The sequence below is a fragment of the Symphalangus syndactylus genome, chromosome 18 (genome assembly GCF_028878055.3).
Source record: "Symphalangus syndactylus isolate Jambi chromosome 18, NHGRI_mSymSyn1-v2.1_pri, whole genome shotgun sequence".
NCBI classification, from domain to species: Eukaryota; Metazoa; Chordata; class Mammalia; order Primates; family Hylobatidae; genus Symphalangus; species Symphalangus syndactylus.
In genome coordinates, this window is record NC_072440.2 from 82,875,237 (window position 1) to 82,892,054 (window position 16,818).

Here is a 16,818-nt window from a genome sequence, read left to right on the forward strand (position 1 = left end):
AAATAGGTGTGTATCAAGGTTGGAATGAGAGATGCCTCTCAGAGGCATACACCCCAGTGCCGGGGTGGCAGGGGCCGAGGGTCCTTGTGCTGTCCATCCCCTCTTGCACACTCGTCTGGCATGCCCAAGCCGCCCAGAACAGGATTTGAAGGTTCTCCGTCAGGCACTTCTCCTTCCACACCCAACCACCAGCACACACTATCCTGACTGAGGGTAGCATGGAGACTTCTTCATGGGGAATATGGCCTGAAGGGCCAACCCCAGTGGTGTTGGCCATGGCTACAAGAGATTTGGGCATTTCTTCTTTAGAATCAAACCAGATTTGGGTCCTGTAATTGTGACTTTCAGACAGAAAGGATTGTTTCTGGATGACCAGATCCCACAAGATGGTTGAAAGCACAGACAAATATATGGAGTAGTTCAGTTAAGCATAATCGATCACAGTTATTCAGATAAAAGTTTTGGGATTCAAGGCTTTGCTCCACGGAAACAGTAATTGTTCTCTGGCCAGGAATAACCAAGCCAGCATCTAACAAGCCAGCATCTTCTACATGTTGATCAGAGATCATCTGCACACAGGCACAACAGGAGCTTCCAACCCCTGCTGTAGTTTACCCACTGGCTAAAGCTTTGCTGCCTCACTGCAAATCCATATGAGCAAATGCCGTTTCTCTCCATATCTCTTCCTCTGCGTCTTTCCTCCCACTGTTGACATCCCATTTCTTGTCCTTGTTGTACCCTGCAGGCCCTGTTCTCTCCATGTTGCCAGTGCCGCCCTGCTCCGGTTTTCTGCTCTTGACGCCCTATGTGGCCAATGCCCTGTAGCCTGGGTTCCCTCTCTCTTCCTCTCTCTTCTTTTTTTCTAACAGCTTTATCAAACTGTAATTTATATATCATAAAATGCACCCACTTTAAGCGTACAAGTCAGTGACTTCCAACAGTTATAGAGCTGTGGAGAGAGCACCACAATCCCGTTTCTGAGCATTTTCATCACCCCAAAAAAGCCTATGTGCTAGTCTGTGGTCAATCCTGTGCCCACTCCCAGCCCCAGGCAACCACTAATCTGCTTTCTGGCCCCATAGGTTTACCTTTTCTAGACATTTTCTATCAACGGAATCATTCAATAGGAGGTCTTTCACCTACCGTCTGGCTTCTTTAACTTAGCATCACGTCTTTGAGGTCCATCCATTTTATAGCACGTCTCCAGGTCCGTTCTTGACCGTAGACTGGCATCCCATCATATGGCTGTACTGTATGGAGTGTGCCTAGTCACCAGTGGATGGGTATGACTTCCTTCTCTTGGTGTTTTCCTACCCAAGCCAGAGACCGCACCCTGTTCTGCAGGTCATTCTGGATTGACGTTCTGGAGGGTGGGAAAGGATTTTAAGGTTCTCAGGAAACCTTCACTTAGAGCAGGAAAGGGCTGGCTGACTCTCCTAGCCTTCCAGGGAATGACTTCTCAGGAAACAAACAAACCAAAGGTACTTTCCTGTTTAGGTCACTGTAAGGCCTTCCCTGGCCACAGTCTGAGAACCTGGCCCTCCAAGGATATGAAAGGGTGGGGGAAAGAAACAATATCTTAATGGGTTTATTGTTAACACTTTTATGACCCCTCTGCATTGGTTATAAACACTTCCAGGGGTAATAGTCAAGTCGCTTAATATTTAACCACCTGGCAGGCAACCTCCAGTGATGCTGGATGAAACCCAGGATGCTTGAGACCCCTGCTGGGCTAACCGATGGATAAACCCTATGGGTGCTGGTTAATTGGGAAATTCAGGGGGCAGGGGCACCAGGGAATGAGCCAGTTGCCTGAAGCAATAAGCAACGGGCACTCATGGAAATATGGTTCTTTATTGGCTGGTACAGAAGCATTTTAATATTTTAATCATGACTTCAGCCCCACTGGCTGAATGTCAGACCTACCTATTTCTCCTGTTTAGTTCACCCAAACAGGAGACCCGAGCTGGTATTTTTTTCCCCAACTCAGTGCCTTGAAATCACTCCCCATTTACTGAACAAAGCAGTTACTGTCAGATTTCTTCCCATTTCCAAGCATCCTGCACACCCAGAAAGTAAAAGATTTCTCCTCAGATTATCAGGGAGTCCTGGTCCCAGGCCCCAAACTCCAGGCTGGATTTAAGGACCAGTGTGTCAGCTATTAACATTATGGTGCGAGAGTTCGGAAGGGTAAGTGCTCTGCATTGCAGAAGTAGGGGGAGCTGACTGCTCTTCTCTCGCCACTGCTCTGGGATTAGTAATCCTTTTTCAGACTCACATTCTGAGCCAGGTGATCAGCACACACCTGCTGGATGCTGAATCCTAAGACAAGGACCCCAGTTTGCTCCTCACACACATTCCTCTTGATGTGTACAGGTTCTGGCTGCAGATGGTCGCATGGTGGGGACAAGGATCCAGAGCCATCGTGGCTTTTGACAATATCTCCATCAGCCTGGACTGCTACCTCACCAGTGAGTTCACTCTGACCCCAGGACTCTGTCCCCCAACCCCGATGGCCCATGGCCTCACTGTCCCCTCCTCAGCCTAAGCCTGACTGTCTCTCCCACCTCCCTCAGTGTGAAATCATCTCTCACCCTGAAATCGACCCTCACCTAACTCAGCCCATGGGGTCTTCTGTATTCCAGTTAGTGGAGAGGACAAGATCCTGCAGAATACAGCACCCAAATCAAGAAACCTGTTTGAGAGAAACCCAAACAAGGAGCTGAAACCCGGGGAAACTTCACCAAGACAGACCCCCATCTTTGACCCTACAGGTAAGGGCTCAGCTCACAAATGTGAGCACAGTAACTTCTTGTTGCAAAAGGCAGAAGAAAGATTGGTGCTGTCTTTAGGGTGGGAAGCTGTGCTGAAAGAATGAAACAGTCAGTCTTTAGAAGGAGCATCACCTACACTCTGACTATGGGGTCCAAGAGGAAGCTGTCTGGTTCTCATATTGCCTGAGCAAAGGAAACCTCTGGAAGTTGTACAAAGGAGCAGCTTCCCCTATGCCTAGGGAATACCTAGGCCCCACCCAAAGGAGAGAAACAAGCTGGCATTTTTTCCCCCAACTCTGCTTTGAATTCACTGCCGCCTTACTGAACAAAGCAAACCTTACTGTCAGATTTCTCCTCCTTATAAAGAGGGCTGGGCCTGGCCAAGGTTATCTGTTGCACCAAGGTGGGCTACCCCATCATGGGTAAAGCCACCAAAGCTTCCTTTCAACACAGTTCCCCCAGAGCTCAGATCCTCTCCAAAGCTGTTCTATTCAGCATACCCCAAGCCAAGACTTCTCATGGCCCCTTGCCACTTCAGCAGAACTCTTCAGCCTCTGGTTATAAACCACAGGTGTGACTTCTCCGCCACTCTTCTATTAGACCAGAGGCTGTGAGCCTAGCCCCACAGAAGCTGACTAAGGCTGCCCCAGCCCCATGCCAGCCAGCCAAGGGATTTTCGCAGGCAGGCACTGGTGCCTGGGCCTGTGAGGTTTCTTCTGCTGTGTATAGCCTAGAGAAACAAGTGTACAACACACAGTCTACCCACACTCTTTTTCCTATAAAAGGTAAGTCTTTATCAAAATAATAACAGATCAATGATAAATCTCTAATTTCAACTTATAATGTGAAATCCTTTTTTTGGCACAAAGTACAAAAAATGAGGTTCATACCTTTGCCACATCAGTTCTCAACATGTGAACTAGACGTTAGCATGGCTTTGTCTTTGAAGGAGTCCTTTCCTTTCTGTCCCATGAAAGCTGCCCCAGGGCTAACTGTCACCCCTTCCTGATTCCTGCCTGATCTAATCCAGCTGCCAGACCCAGGAGAAAGAGTTAGTTACTTTTCCCATCATCCCTCCCTTCCCCTTTAACTAGAACCACAAAAGACTTTTGCATATTCCTACAGAGGGGAGCCCGTCCCACAAAACTGCAGCTCTCTCCGATTTCCCCCTCGCCTCCCAGTTCATGCCAACATCTCACCTGATGGAGGCAGCCTTCTAACTTCTCCATTCAGTGCCCTACCCCCCAGCCCCAGTGATTCACCTCCACTCACTCCTTGGCTCTTGGTCAACTACCACCTCCCTGTGATAAATTCAGGAAATGTATAAATTTATAAATTGAGGGAAGAAGCCAGACTTCCTCTTTTAGTGTGCTGAGTAAACATAGCCATAGCCTCCTGCCCAGCCTAATCAACAGCACTGATTACATAGCAGAGACTCCAGAAACATCTATTGACTAGTGGGTGGCTGGATGCCTGAGCTTGGATCTCAGGTGTCAGCAGCCAGACCCCTGCAGCCAGCATTTAGGAAACAGCCATCCACCCTGCTCAACTCCTGAGTTTATTGCCACATAACTCCCACTGTCCCTAAAAGGTTAATGGATAAGGGCCTGCCCAATGGCCACTCAAACTAATGAAATCACCAATGGCTGACACATGGTGATGACTCCCCCACCACCTCTAAATAAAATTAAAGGCTGGAGGAGATAGCAGCTGGAACACAAGTCTCCCCACTGAGAAACCTGACCCCTTATTCTCAACCCCAGTCTCAGAGCAATACCAAGGTAGTACCTACGGGTTCAGGCAGACTCATGGAAGCAGAGGCGAAGGCCACACCCACTCAGTAATAATCACCCAGCAGACACGTGCCCAGCATGGTGCACGGTTACAACAGGGACAGGCTGAGCCAGTACTCGCCGTTCTGGAGCTTCTGGGCCATGGGAGGACAGTGGCCTATGAGGCAGCAGGGCATGTTTGCAAAGCCCAAGCTCAGAGCTTCTACCTGGGAGGCCCCCTGAAAAAGGACAGACAGATAGGCCGGAAGGGGAAGGAAAGGAAAGGAAAGATCACTGAGCGTGGTCCCATAGCCTAGGTTATTTCACATAACAGCTTGTCCTCACACGGGCCCCAGGCCAGATGCTTTTTTAAAAACATTGTAGGGATGAGGAAAATGGTATGGAAGAATTTAAGGGCCCCAAGGCTGGAAGGGAATGGGGCCAAGAAGTCAACCTGGAATCCACATTTTTTCACCCAACTAAGCTACTTCTAGGTATCAAAGTCTCCAATCGGAGATAAATACTAAAAATGGAAAAGAGCAGGGAAGAGTTCCAGCCAAGAGGCCCTGCATGAACAGTAAACAAATCAGCTCCCAACCTTCTGAAAAACAATCGAGGAGACAAGATAATAAGATTTTTCTTTCCAAAGTTCAAAGCTGTCAGTTTCTGCTGGGCTGGAACAAGATGGCTGGTGGCATTTCAACTCTCCTCCAGGCAGGTGTTAGAGAACTAGAAATGCAAAGGCCCTTTGGGGTCTTTTGAAACAGTTACTGACAACACTTCTAAGCTTCCCTAAACATTCCTCACTCCCCACAACAGCCCTCCCTTCTGATGAGGGACTCAGCCTGACTCCCTGGATCTGGGAGGTTCTTCACCTCCAGGCCCATGGAGCAGAGCTGAGCCACTCAAGTTTCCAGGCTGGGAAAATCCTGTCCAGGTGCTTCATGCGGCATTCTCGGAAGACTCTGAGTCACTTTAGCTAATCAGATGAAGATGCTGAAAGAGAAAATGGGGCAAGTATTAAGTCCAGGGAAATTACATTTGTCAGCTTTGCACATACAATTACACTAACCAAATGATTGGGGTAATGTGATCACGGGGCTGCAGAGCCAGGTTCTTCTCTCTCTCTCTCTCCCTCACCCCGCTCCCTCCTTCTCTCTCTTTCTCTCTCTCTCTTTCCCCTCCCTGTGACTGTCTCTCTCTGGCAGTAATGAATTTTAGCAGTGAGGAGGAACGGGCAGGCTCTACCACAATCTTTCCCTAAAAAGCCCAGTTGGGGACAAGCAGGCCCCCAGGGCCCAAGGACCCTTCCTCAACCTCCCTACCCCTCCATCCTTCTCCTTGGAGCTCAGAGGCTGTCTGTGTAGGGCGAGTCTAAGGGAATCAGCTCAGCTGACAGGAGAACCCGCCCAAACTTTGGGCCCAACTCCACAACCCTAACTGTGGAGCCTTGGCATCAAAACCACAGCCTTGCCTCTAGCTATTTGGTGACAGGTTGATCTGCCATTTTCTGAGTACACATCTCTCGCCAAAGGGGGGATAAAAGCAATTAAAACTATATAGAGTCATGGGAAGAGCACTGGACTAAAAGAGAGAACACCCCCGCTGGGCCCTGGCTGGTTGAACTAGCAAGCCGTAGGCCTGGGGCCATTCTGCCTCTGCAGGGCCTCCCATGGGGGCAAGTCAGCAGATGAGGGGGGTTAATGTGAACACAGACAGGGGCAGAGAGACTGCAATTTTTTTAAAAATCAAGGTTAGAAGTAGACAGTGTCCAAGTCCCTTCCCGTTCCCAGCTCCAAGATTCCAAGGGTTGAAGGGCGCTACCATCAGGGAGCCATGGCTTTATTTGGCCCATATCTCCAATTAACCCATGGCACTGCTAATGTGCCCAGAAGTGAGGGTGACAGGCTGTCCACTTCCACACATGCTCCTGATTCAAGAACAGATGCCAATTCCAATGAGAAAGTTTTATGTGTTTCATATAAATTGATTGGGTCTATTTCTGCTAAATGCATTATCCATTCACCACAGAACAACTATTAGAGTTAATAGAATTTGTAGCTAGAGCCGTTATGTTCCAAGTATGTCCTTCTGGGGATGACGGCATCATTGGAAGGCAGGCTCCGCAGGCCTGCATCCTCCCTCAGACCCTGTCTTTCCACTCGATGGGGGTCTTTGTTCCCCTCAGAGCCTGCTGCACTCAGGCCCGGCAGGTCCGGCCAAGCCTACTTTAGTAGCACACCCCAATAGAGGGGGCCTCTTCCCTTCAGAGTCACTCCGTTCCTGAATTAATAATGTATTCTAATCCAGTTCCAAAAAATCCTGGCCTCTTCCTTGCTAGCCTTGCAGATAATCCCATGCTGGGGACAGGGAGGAAGCCAAGTCCCTCTCTTTAGTCACAGCTCATCATTGCATCCCAGCCTTGAAGGTGGGAGGTCCAAGATGTGACAAGTCCAGAGACAAGTCAGAGCAGGAAGCAGGAAGTTCCCTCTGGAGGGAACTCAGACTCTTGCGTTAATGGCATCATTAACAGCTTTCCCCAGAAATCCCCAGTTACGGACACAATCCAGGACTCACAAGTGCAGCAGTGAGCTGGCCAGCCAAGGAACTAGATTCAGCCCCAGGTTTCTCCAAGTGTGTCCTCAAATCATCAGCATCTGGGTCCCCTGGTGTCTGCAAGTGCTGCTCGTTAAAAATGCAGATTCTTGGGCCCCTGTCAACCTGTGGAATCTGAATGTCTGGGAGCAGGAAGTCAAAATCCACATCTTTAACCATCCCTCAAGGAAAGTTTGGTTAGCAAAAAAGTTTAGGAACCCAGGAATGCATCCTGACCTACAGACAAGGAGCCTGGCCCAAAGCAAAGGCTTTGTGTCATGTTCCCTCTTCATGCAGCAATCATAACTGCAACTCACCAAGCACTGCTGTGTGCCAGGACTGCGCTGAGCTCTTGGTGCTATCATAGTATCCCCCTTTAACAGATGAGGTCCAGAGAGGTGAACTAACTTGCACTAAGTTAGACAACCTGTGTAAAAGGCAAATGATCATGTTTCTTAAAAATCATACAGAAAGTGAAAATTTCTAGGCCAGATAACATTTAGAAGGTCAAAGTTGTGATAAAGAAATCTTTTAGGAATCCCATTATTGAATAGGTCTTCGAGAGGGATCTCTCTTTCATTATTGAATAGGTCTTCCAGAGGGATCTGGCTTCTTATGTTAGTTTTCGTTTAAACAGAGCACATCTGCATCTTCACTAACATTCAAGACGGTGCCCTAGGCAGGCAGTGTTCCCACGCACATGTAAGAAAGCTGATAATTGCAGCTAATTGGCATTCCTCCGTGCACCCCAGCCTTTACTGGTGCACTTGGAAGGCACTTCTGTTAGCACCCATTCAGCTAGGGGGGGACCGTTCATTAAGGGGTGGCAGGCATGGGACCGTAGTTAGAACCCTTGGAGCCCCTTCAGACACTGGTCATTTCCCTGTTCAGCTGCCCTACTGATTAACCTTATGCTCTGTGTTCTGGCTTATTTTAGATTATCTCGCTAATTTTAGATTATCACCTATTTATAGCAAGCACACTAGTGATGATGCAGGAAGTACTAGCCTTAACAAGGCTCTTGGGACCCCTGTCATCACAGCACGTTCGGCGCCCTCCCAATTAGAATGTCACTATTCATTTGGGTGTGTCTCCCTTCCCCGGAGCAAGCACGGCTGTGCTCCAGGAAGAGAGGTGGCAAAGAACTAATTTGTGATTCATGATCCCATTACCAATGCTAATGAGTCTCTTCCAGTGGAAGAGGCTTTCACGCTGGAGAGCCAGTCAGCGTCCCCAAGAGGTGGACATCAGTGAACACCAGGGTTAGCTTGATGGTGAGAAAGCACTTCTCCAGGGACCTGGTGACGGTGACAGGGTGTAACTGGAGGCTGGGCTGAAAGCCAAGCGCCCATCAGCAATAGAGCTTCCCAGCGTGTGTTCTGCCGTTTGTCAGCCACCTCCTTCCATCTGTCCACGGGGTGACAGTCACTAAGCTCATTCAGTGTCTCTTTCATTTGATTCTCACAGACTCCCTGAGGGAGACATCACTATGAGGAAGCAATATAGCATCTTTTTTAAGAGCCCAGACTACCGGTGTCCAAACCCCAGCTATGTCACTCACTCTAAGCACCTCCCTTCTGCTGTCTGTGCCTTTGTTTCCTTGCATCAAAAAATGGTGCTTAGATTATCAATGCTTATATCACTTAGGTTTGATGCAAGGATCACATACGTTAATATGTATCCAGGGCTTAGAGAGGTGCCTGACACATAAGGAGCTACCTGAGCTGTCATTTTCTTCCCATTTTACAATTGAGGAAACAGAGGATCAGAAAGATTATGTGACTTGACCTACTAATCAAATGCAGAGCCAGGATTCAAAGTCAAGCTGGCTCACTCCAAAGTCTTTCCAACTCTAAGCACATGCCTGTTAGGAACAATACTAAATACTGCCCAATTGCTGACCGGCATAAGGGAGAAGCTCTTGATGCATCCAAATCAGCTATTTTCTTTCCACTCAGGAGATTCAACTCAGCGCCCAATGCAGACATCATTGCTTTCCCTGAACCCAAGCCTAGGGAATAACAACTCATATAGTTCAATTTAACAAGCATGTACTGGGTGCCTACTGTGTGCCACACCCTATGCAGGGGCCTGGGGCTCTGAGGCTATGAACGAGCCAAAGTGTTCTCTCGAAAAATGATCACCCAAAGCTTCGTCTGCATAAGCCCAGTATGAAGCCACTATTATCCCAGCACAAGAGAGACTTCTGATTCTGATCACATCTAGAACCAGGACAGGTGCCCTCACTTGACCCTGCCCTAGATGGTGCATTGCAAATTATTCTGAACTAATCATCATTTTCAAAATGTGTCCTGTGAGATAGAAAGCCATCAACACTATTACTTCAGAACTTCCCAAACTCAGGCCCTCCTTAAGAAATAGCACAGACTCACCCAGCTCTGACAGACTCAAAGATGCCTCATGAACCTCCAGTCTAATGCTAGGTGGGGGTTGGAATTATGGCAAAGCTGCTGACAAAATGCTTCAACGTAAAGTCGATACTGTTGCCCTTCTAAGCAGCAGACAGGAACCATTGCCTTTCTCTCTCCTGGCTGGCCTGAGAAAACATGTTGTTTTTTCTCATTTGTTTCAGCGAAAGGTTACATAAGTGGGAGACAATAAATGATCCAGGAACTCTGGGCTCAGTATGCCTTGACTAAGATCGTTTAGCTTGAAGACTAGCAGAACACAAAGGCCTCTCCATCAGGGCAAGTGCATTAAGTACTTGTTTGGGAAGACCGCTTTTTTATCAGTCTTCTCTCGGACTTGCTGCTTCTGCCTGTAAAACAGCTCTGCATCTTCTCAGAGCCTATTTAGCTCTCTGCTTGTTGCAGCAAAGCTTCAGTGGTTTTGGACAAAGAAAAAAATTTTTTTTAATTCATCTGGGCCTGGAGGTGGACAGTGAATCTAGGAGTAAAAAGGTTAAAATGCTAACTCTTGATCACAAAAGGTGGTCTTCCCAGCTTGCCCCTCTCCTATTGAGAGGAAAAGAAACAAGAGGTGGAATTGCCTTAGCTATCATGGAGTCAGGGAGGAGAGAGAGGGCACAGGGCAGAACTCAGCCCAGCCAGTGCCCTCCCTGCTGGGTGCTTACACAAAAGATGAGGAGGCCAAAGAATGTACCAGTTGTGCAGCAGGGGCTTTGGGGTGCCTGGATAGTTATCTATTGTGTTGTAACAAATGACCATAAATGCAGTGGCTATAACAACACACATTTACTGTATCAGTTTCTGCAGGTCAGGAAATCAGACACAGCTCAACTGGGTCCTACACTTCATAGTCATAAGGTTGCAGTTAGGGTGTCAGCCAGGGCTGGGGTCTCATCTGAAAGCTCTACTGGGGAAGGGTTCACTGCCAAGTTCATACGGTGGTTGGCAGTTCTTGGAGGTTACTGGACTGAGGGCCTCAGTTCCTAACTGGCTGGAGGCCAACCTCAGTTTCTCCCCAGTATGGCAGCTTACTTTTTTAAAGCTAGTGTGGGGGCAGGGGAGTGGGGTGGGGAGAGAGAGAGAGAGAGAGAGAAAGAGAGTCTTCTAGTAATACAGAAATTATAATTTTATAACATAAGAAAACGACATCTCACCATCTGTGCCATATTCTGTTGGTTAGAAGCAATTCACGGATCTCACCTATACTCAAAGCGAGGGGGTTACACAAGGGTGTGGTTATCGGAAGTTGGAGACCACTGAGGCCATCTTAGAGCCTGCCTGTAGTGGCTTCTCCATGCTGGAGGCCAAAATTCTCCAGGAAGCTCTGGGAGCCCAGTGGGGATTCTGATGGGCAGAATTCCTAGGATCAATCTCAAGACTATGTATTCAATATTCTACAGATGCTTAAATAGTCACGAAGCACCTACTGAGTGCCAGGCAATAGCAAGACAGTAAGTGAATTGGCAAAGAATCCCAGAGACCAAGGTTCTGGCCATGCAACTTCAGGAGAGTCAAAGATTCTGGGCCCCGTTTCCTCATCCATCAAGTAGGGATATTAATTACCTGCCACAGTTCTTTCTCAGAGCTGGCTATTGTACTGAGCAAATGAGATCATTTCTATCAGGCTTTCAAAGGTACAAAACAATATGCTAATATAAAATGCTGTTGTGACATTGTAATTAACATTATTATTAAATATATATGTAAGCAAAAAGATTGGGCCAATTCACTCACCCCTCATGTGTTGCCTTCTATAAATATTCAGTGCATTTACAATCTACCTCCTTCGATGAGTTGTGCCCACTTTTGTGTATACACGAAATTCTATGAGCTGCACACTCTTATGTATACACACAAATATGTATCTGGGGGGAGGTTAATATTTTGAATTTTGTGTCCTCTCATTCAGTCAATTCCTCCAACCCAATTGCTCATCAGTTTTCAGGTAAAGCCCTCAAACTCCCCTTGGGGGAAATAAATGATTTGTGTGGGGTATAGAGGATTGCCCCAAAAATCCTCTCATCCGTATAATTTAAAAGAGGATCTTTAGGCTTCTAAAGCTTATCAAGATCTTGAAAATAATGGATGCGTCAAAACCTTGTTCACGAAAATTCTTTTAAACAAATTTGAAGTGATTGAATTGGAGATGCTTCGTTTTTTTGTTTGTTTGGGGGTTTATGTTTTGTTTTGTTTTGTTTTTTGAGATGGAGTTTCGCTCTTGTCACCCAGGCTGGAGTGCAATGCCGCGATCTTGGCTCACTGCAACCTCCACCTCCTGGGTTCAAGCAATTCTCCTGCCTCGGCCTCCCGAGTAGCTGGGATTACAGGCGCCCACCACCACACCCAGCTAATCTTTGCATTTTTAGTAGAGACAGGGTTTCACCATGTTGGCCAGGCTGGTCTTGAACTTCTGACCTCAGGTGATCCACTCGCCTAGGCCTCCCAAAGTGCTGAGATTACAGGCATGAGCTGCCACGCCCAGCCCTGATTTGTTTTTATGGTGAATATTAACAGTGTCTTCATAATAAGATAAGAGCAAATTGTAGTCATCTAATTTTTATTATTTTTTTAGTAAGTGATTGGCAGATCTAACAATGATCATATTCTAGGAAAAATGTTAAAAAGTAAGAAAACAAGGCTTAGTGTGTGGTTGTCCAGCAACCTAACTGAGAATCAGAAAAACTTCCTGGGCCTCAAAACAGTTTCCTGGAAAAGAAGACTATTTCTTTCCCCTCAACTGGCTTTATGATTGTGATCCTACTAACTAGACCATTCAGTCTATCAGCCAATCTGTTTCATCAGACATGGGATTAGGGGAGTGGCCACGCTGCTAAGGAGTAGGACTCACGTGTTGTCTTAAAAACACAGGGCTGGGCCAGGCACAGTGGCTCATGCCTGTAATCCCAGCACTTTGGGAAGCCAAGGTGGGCAGATCACTTGAGGTCGGGAGTTCAAGACCAGCCTGGGCAACATGGTGAAACCCCGTCTCTACAGAAAATACAAAAATTAGCCGATGTGGTGGTATGTGCCTGTAATCTCAGCTACTTGAGAGGCCGAGGCATAAGAATCACTTGAACCCAGGAAGCAGAGGTTGCAGTGAGCTAAGATCTCACCCCTGTACTCCAGCCTGGGTGACAGGGCAAGACTCTGTCTCAAAAAAGAAACAACAACAACAACAACAAAGAACAACAGGGCACCCTGCATTTTGGATATGTGTATGCATGCATGTATGAGTGTGGGCTGGTGTGCACAATTGTGTGTGTTCCAGTGAGTATGAGAGTGTGCACCAGCTCCTCAGAAGCCCACCCCCATCCAATCATGCGTAAGAGACAAAACAAAAGGCCTTTCAGCAAACGTCCACTTACACTAACAAAACCACTCTGGTTTGTCCATCTTAAACATTCTAACACGAAAACAGGGGCCCCAAAGGGCCAAAAGTGTCCCAGCACCCACTCACTGTACCCCTGGCATGCATGACCACCTCCTTCTGACCACTCAGGTGGGTTTGGAGATGGCATTTGGGCTACTCTGTTCTTTCTATTTCATTTTGCTTTGGTTTTGTTTTTCATGTAACAAAGATTTATTAACCACCCTCTCTGTGACTAGCACTGCTTTAGGCCCTGGACACAAAGCAGTGAACAAAATAGACAAGCCCTACTCTTATGGAGTATATGTGCTAGTGCAGAAAGCAAACTAGTGTATAGACGGCATCATTTCAAAGTGATGTGCCGTGAAAATAATAAAGCAGGTCAAGGGGACAGGGGTGGCGGTGGCAGAGCACACACGTGTGTGAATGTGGGCCCTAACAATGAAGTATCAAGGGAAAAAAACTTCAGCTTCCTTCAAGGACGTGGGAGCAGAATCAGGAAAATGCTACTGGCTACTAATATTAAGATGCTACTTCTTACTCTAGACTGGTGTGGCCTAGGGAAATCTTCCAGGCCTTCCGCAACGTCCGTGCAACACCCAGAGCTCTGAAGGCCTTGACGGTGAAGTGCACTGAGACACAGCAGAGGGTGGGTGGAGTGGGGGAGCATGCCTTGGCTGACCAGACTGGGCCGGGGAAATGACCAGGGTGCCTGGCTGTTCACCAGAGAAGTCAGGCAGGAGGCCACATGCAGTGTCAGAAGAAGCACGAGAAAGTTGGTTCCAATCCAGGCTGGCACTGCTCTTTGAGAGACAGCAGCAGGATTCTCTGGTCAGTGGTGTTTCATTGCAAGTAGCTGGGAGATCTTGATTCTAGGAGGCTTCATTGAGGTTGAAGTAGGATCCAGCCAGTGGCTGGGAGCCCAAGGATTAGTCCAGTCCTACACCAAAAATTATTTTATAGATGACTGCTGATGTTAATTCAGTGGCCCTAGAAGTGACTACTGTCATTATCCAGTGCCTGATAATGTCAAGACTCACATCTCTGAGATCCTCTTGGCCTTTTCTGCATGCTTGTTGCCTCATGGTTACAAAATGGCTGCTGCAACTCCAGCCACCATGACTGCATTACAGACAAAAATAGGAGGGAAGCATCTCTTCCCTTCTTTTCTCTAGTCCTCTAGTCTTACACACTTTGCCTTCTCTTCTTGGTCTAGTATTTGGTCCTAATGCTTCCCCACTGCTTTCTTTTCTACCCTTGAAATTTGGATCTCATATCTTCTCATATGCGTCTCAGTCCTCCAATTCATTTTAGAGGATCTGGTACCTAGACCCAGAAGTCGGGACATCTTTCTAGCTCCAAATCCCCTAGCCAGTTGGGCTGCCTGCACCTCTGTCTGCTTATCTGTCAGAAGTGTTACAATCCCAAGGGCCTTGTAGAGATTTCAATCATCATGAGTTAGAACCAAACAATGAGCAGGAATGACTTAGAATAGAGTGAGGGGCTGGGGCTTCCCACACGTTTGCCTCTCTCTTAGGTGCTAGTGAACCTTACAGCAGGAGGCCGCAAGTCCTAATCACATAACCCCTATGGTGATGCACTAGATTAAATCTCTCCCATCTGCAGACAAGAATGGACAAGGCAGAAGTCCATGACCCTTTGGGCTTGAGTGTGGCAGAGCTGATATTTAAACCACCAACCACTTCCCACTTAAGCCTCAAAACCAAATCCATTATGTGTAACCTGCAGATGGCTGAGTCCACAGCACCCATCTGATATCAAACACTTTATTGGCCCCACTCTGGCCTGAAGCCAAGTTAGAAATAACCAAATTAGCCCTGAGGCCTCCCTTAACTTAATTTTTACAGCTCTGCTTTCAGGGTAGTGTTTTTCCCGTGACCTTTCTCTTCTCCCTTGTGTTCCTGACTTTCCCTTGGGGAGCAGGGGGTGGCTGCGAACACAATACGGCAGCCATCACAGGAGCCATTAAAATCTCCTGCAGATCGCTGGGTGTCAGAGCTGCTTAGGGCAATTCAGCCCTGAAAGCAGCTTTTATCTAGACAACCCCAGCTTGCTGCCCTATTGATGGGGGCAAGCTCACTGGGAAGTCCCTCTCCAAGAAGCGGTGTCTGCCTGCCAGTAGGGAGGGAGATGGGCCTCTGGTCTTTGTTCCAGGAGATACTTCAGCATCATCAGGCACTCTGCCTGGCTAGAGGAACTGGGTCTAGAGCAAAGGAAACAATAATATCAAAGTAAAAATGAGATCATGTGTGTGAGCATTTCCAGTAAAAGACAGGGCTGGTGTGATCCTTGTTGTTGTTACCACCCCTGACTTCTCATCATCCACAAAGAACCAGAGAGAAAGCTTTGCCTGAATGAACGGGGTGGGTGTGTATACACAGGCACACATGGGCAGGCGCTCACAGATGCACATGCAAGCATACGTACGAGTATGTGTACAAGCACACACGTGTGTGTACATGTGCATGCACATACACGCAAATAAATTCAGTCTGAGAGGCCGGGCGCGGTGGCTCACGCTTGTAATCCCAGCACTGTGGGAGGCCGAGGCGGGCGGATCACGAGGTCAGAGGATCGAGACCATGGTGAAACCTCGTCTCTATTAAAAATACAAAAAATTAGCCGGGCGTGGTGGCGGGCGCCTGTAGTCCCAGCTACTCGGAGAGGCTGAGGCAGGAGAATGGCATGAACCCGGGAGGCGGAGCTTGCAGTGAGCAGAGATCGCGCCACTGCACTCCAGCCTGGGTGACAGAGGGAGACTCCGTCTCAAAAAAATTAATTAATTAATTAATTAATTCAGCCTGAGAAACAAGCTGGAAGAACAGCATGGAAAATTCATCAACTGAAAACAGTTTGTGTTGTAGGAAGAGGAAAGGTGATGTGCCCCTCCTCACTTAGCCCCAGGTTTACTTTGCAATCACTGGCCAATTGCTTAACTTTTGTACATGATTGCATGACTTATGAGACAAAAGTCACAGTTCTTCCCCCTTCCTTATCTACTGACCTATCGTGGTTGTAAGGAGCTAGGCTTACTGGAGGAGAAATGTACCATAAAATGTCCACTGAAATTGAAGGCCTCAACATTCTCAACCCTGTTCATTCAGAATCATGATAACATCCTTTTGTCTGAAGTTAGACTTCCAGTACCTTCCACCATCCACCAAATATGAATGCCAAAATATGAATATGTTGCAAAACTGTGACATAAAGATTTCCTGCAGTTAACTGCCCCTTAGCCAGATACATGAAGAGGGGTAGGGCCACTCTCATGCCCTCACCTGATCTTGGAGGTAAAGTAAGATTAAACATGGGTGGACACGCTGCAGTACCGAGAGACACCTGCCAGCAGAGACAGAGTCACTATAAAATATTTATGCCTGAGGCCATTTAGTGAAGAGTCAAATAGCCCTAAACAACTCATTAAGTCTGGGTAGCACTATCAAGAAAAGGTTAAATTATACTTAGTGAGCTGTATCGAAAATAGGCAGAGCATAGTATAACGGCAGGTTCTAGACCATGGTCATTGGAGATGTCCCTGAGGTGAAATCTGAAAAAACAAACCTGCAGCCCAGGAATAGAAACGCAGGTGAGGGCTCTGACCAGATAGATGGCATACAGGGGCTCACCATAGCAAATGAGCTCAAAAGATTTCTACATTTAAAAAATGTTTCAAGGATTCTGGGAAGAGGGCAGTGATTGTGGTAACAGCATAGTATTTTTTTTAATCTTTCCGAATCCCTACATAAACACAGAACAACCATATATCAAAACTGAAAACCCATGAACAACATTGACAGCAAAATTTGAAGATAAGGCACTTCCCTAAAACTTCAAAATGCAAGTGAGATAGGTCAAAGCAC

The 16,818-nt window shown here is 47.3% G+C and overlaps 1 protein-coding gene across 1 annotated transcript in view; it reads left to right on the forward strand.

Annotated features, from left to right (window-relative positions):
* The window catches only part of ALK (ALK receptor tyrosine kinase), a 744,900-nt gene that overhangs the window by 660,417 nt on the left and 67,665 nt on the right, over nt 1–16,818 (forward strand). Inside the window, exons 10-11 of the mRNA XM_055254443.2 lie at nt 2,377–2,471; nt 2,646–2,774. Of these exons, the coding sequence (XP_055110418.2) occupies nt 2,377–2,471; nt 2,646–2,774 (224 nt within the window). The remainder of the gene's footprint in view (nt 1–2,376; nt 2,472–2,645; nt 2,775–16,818) is intronic.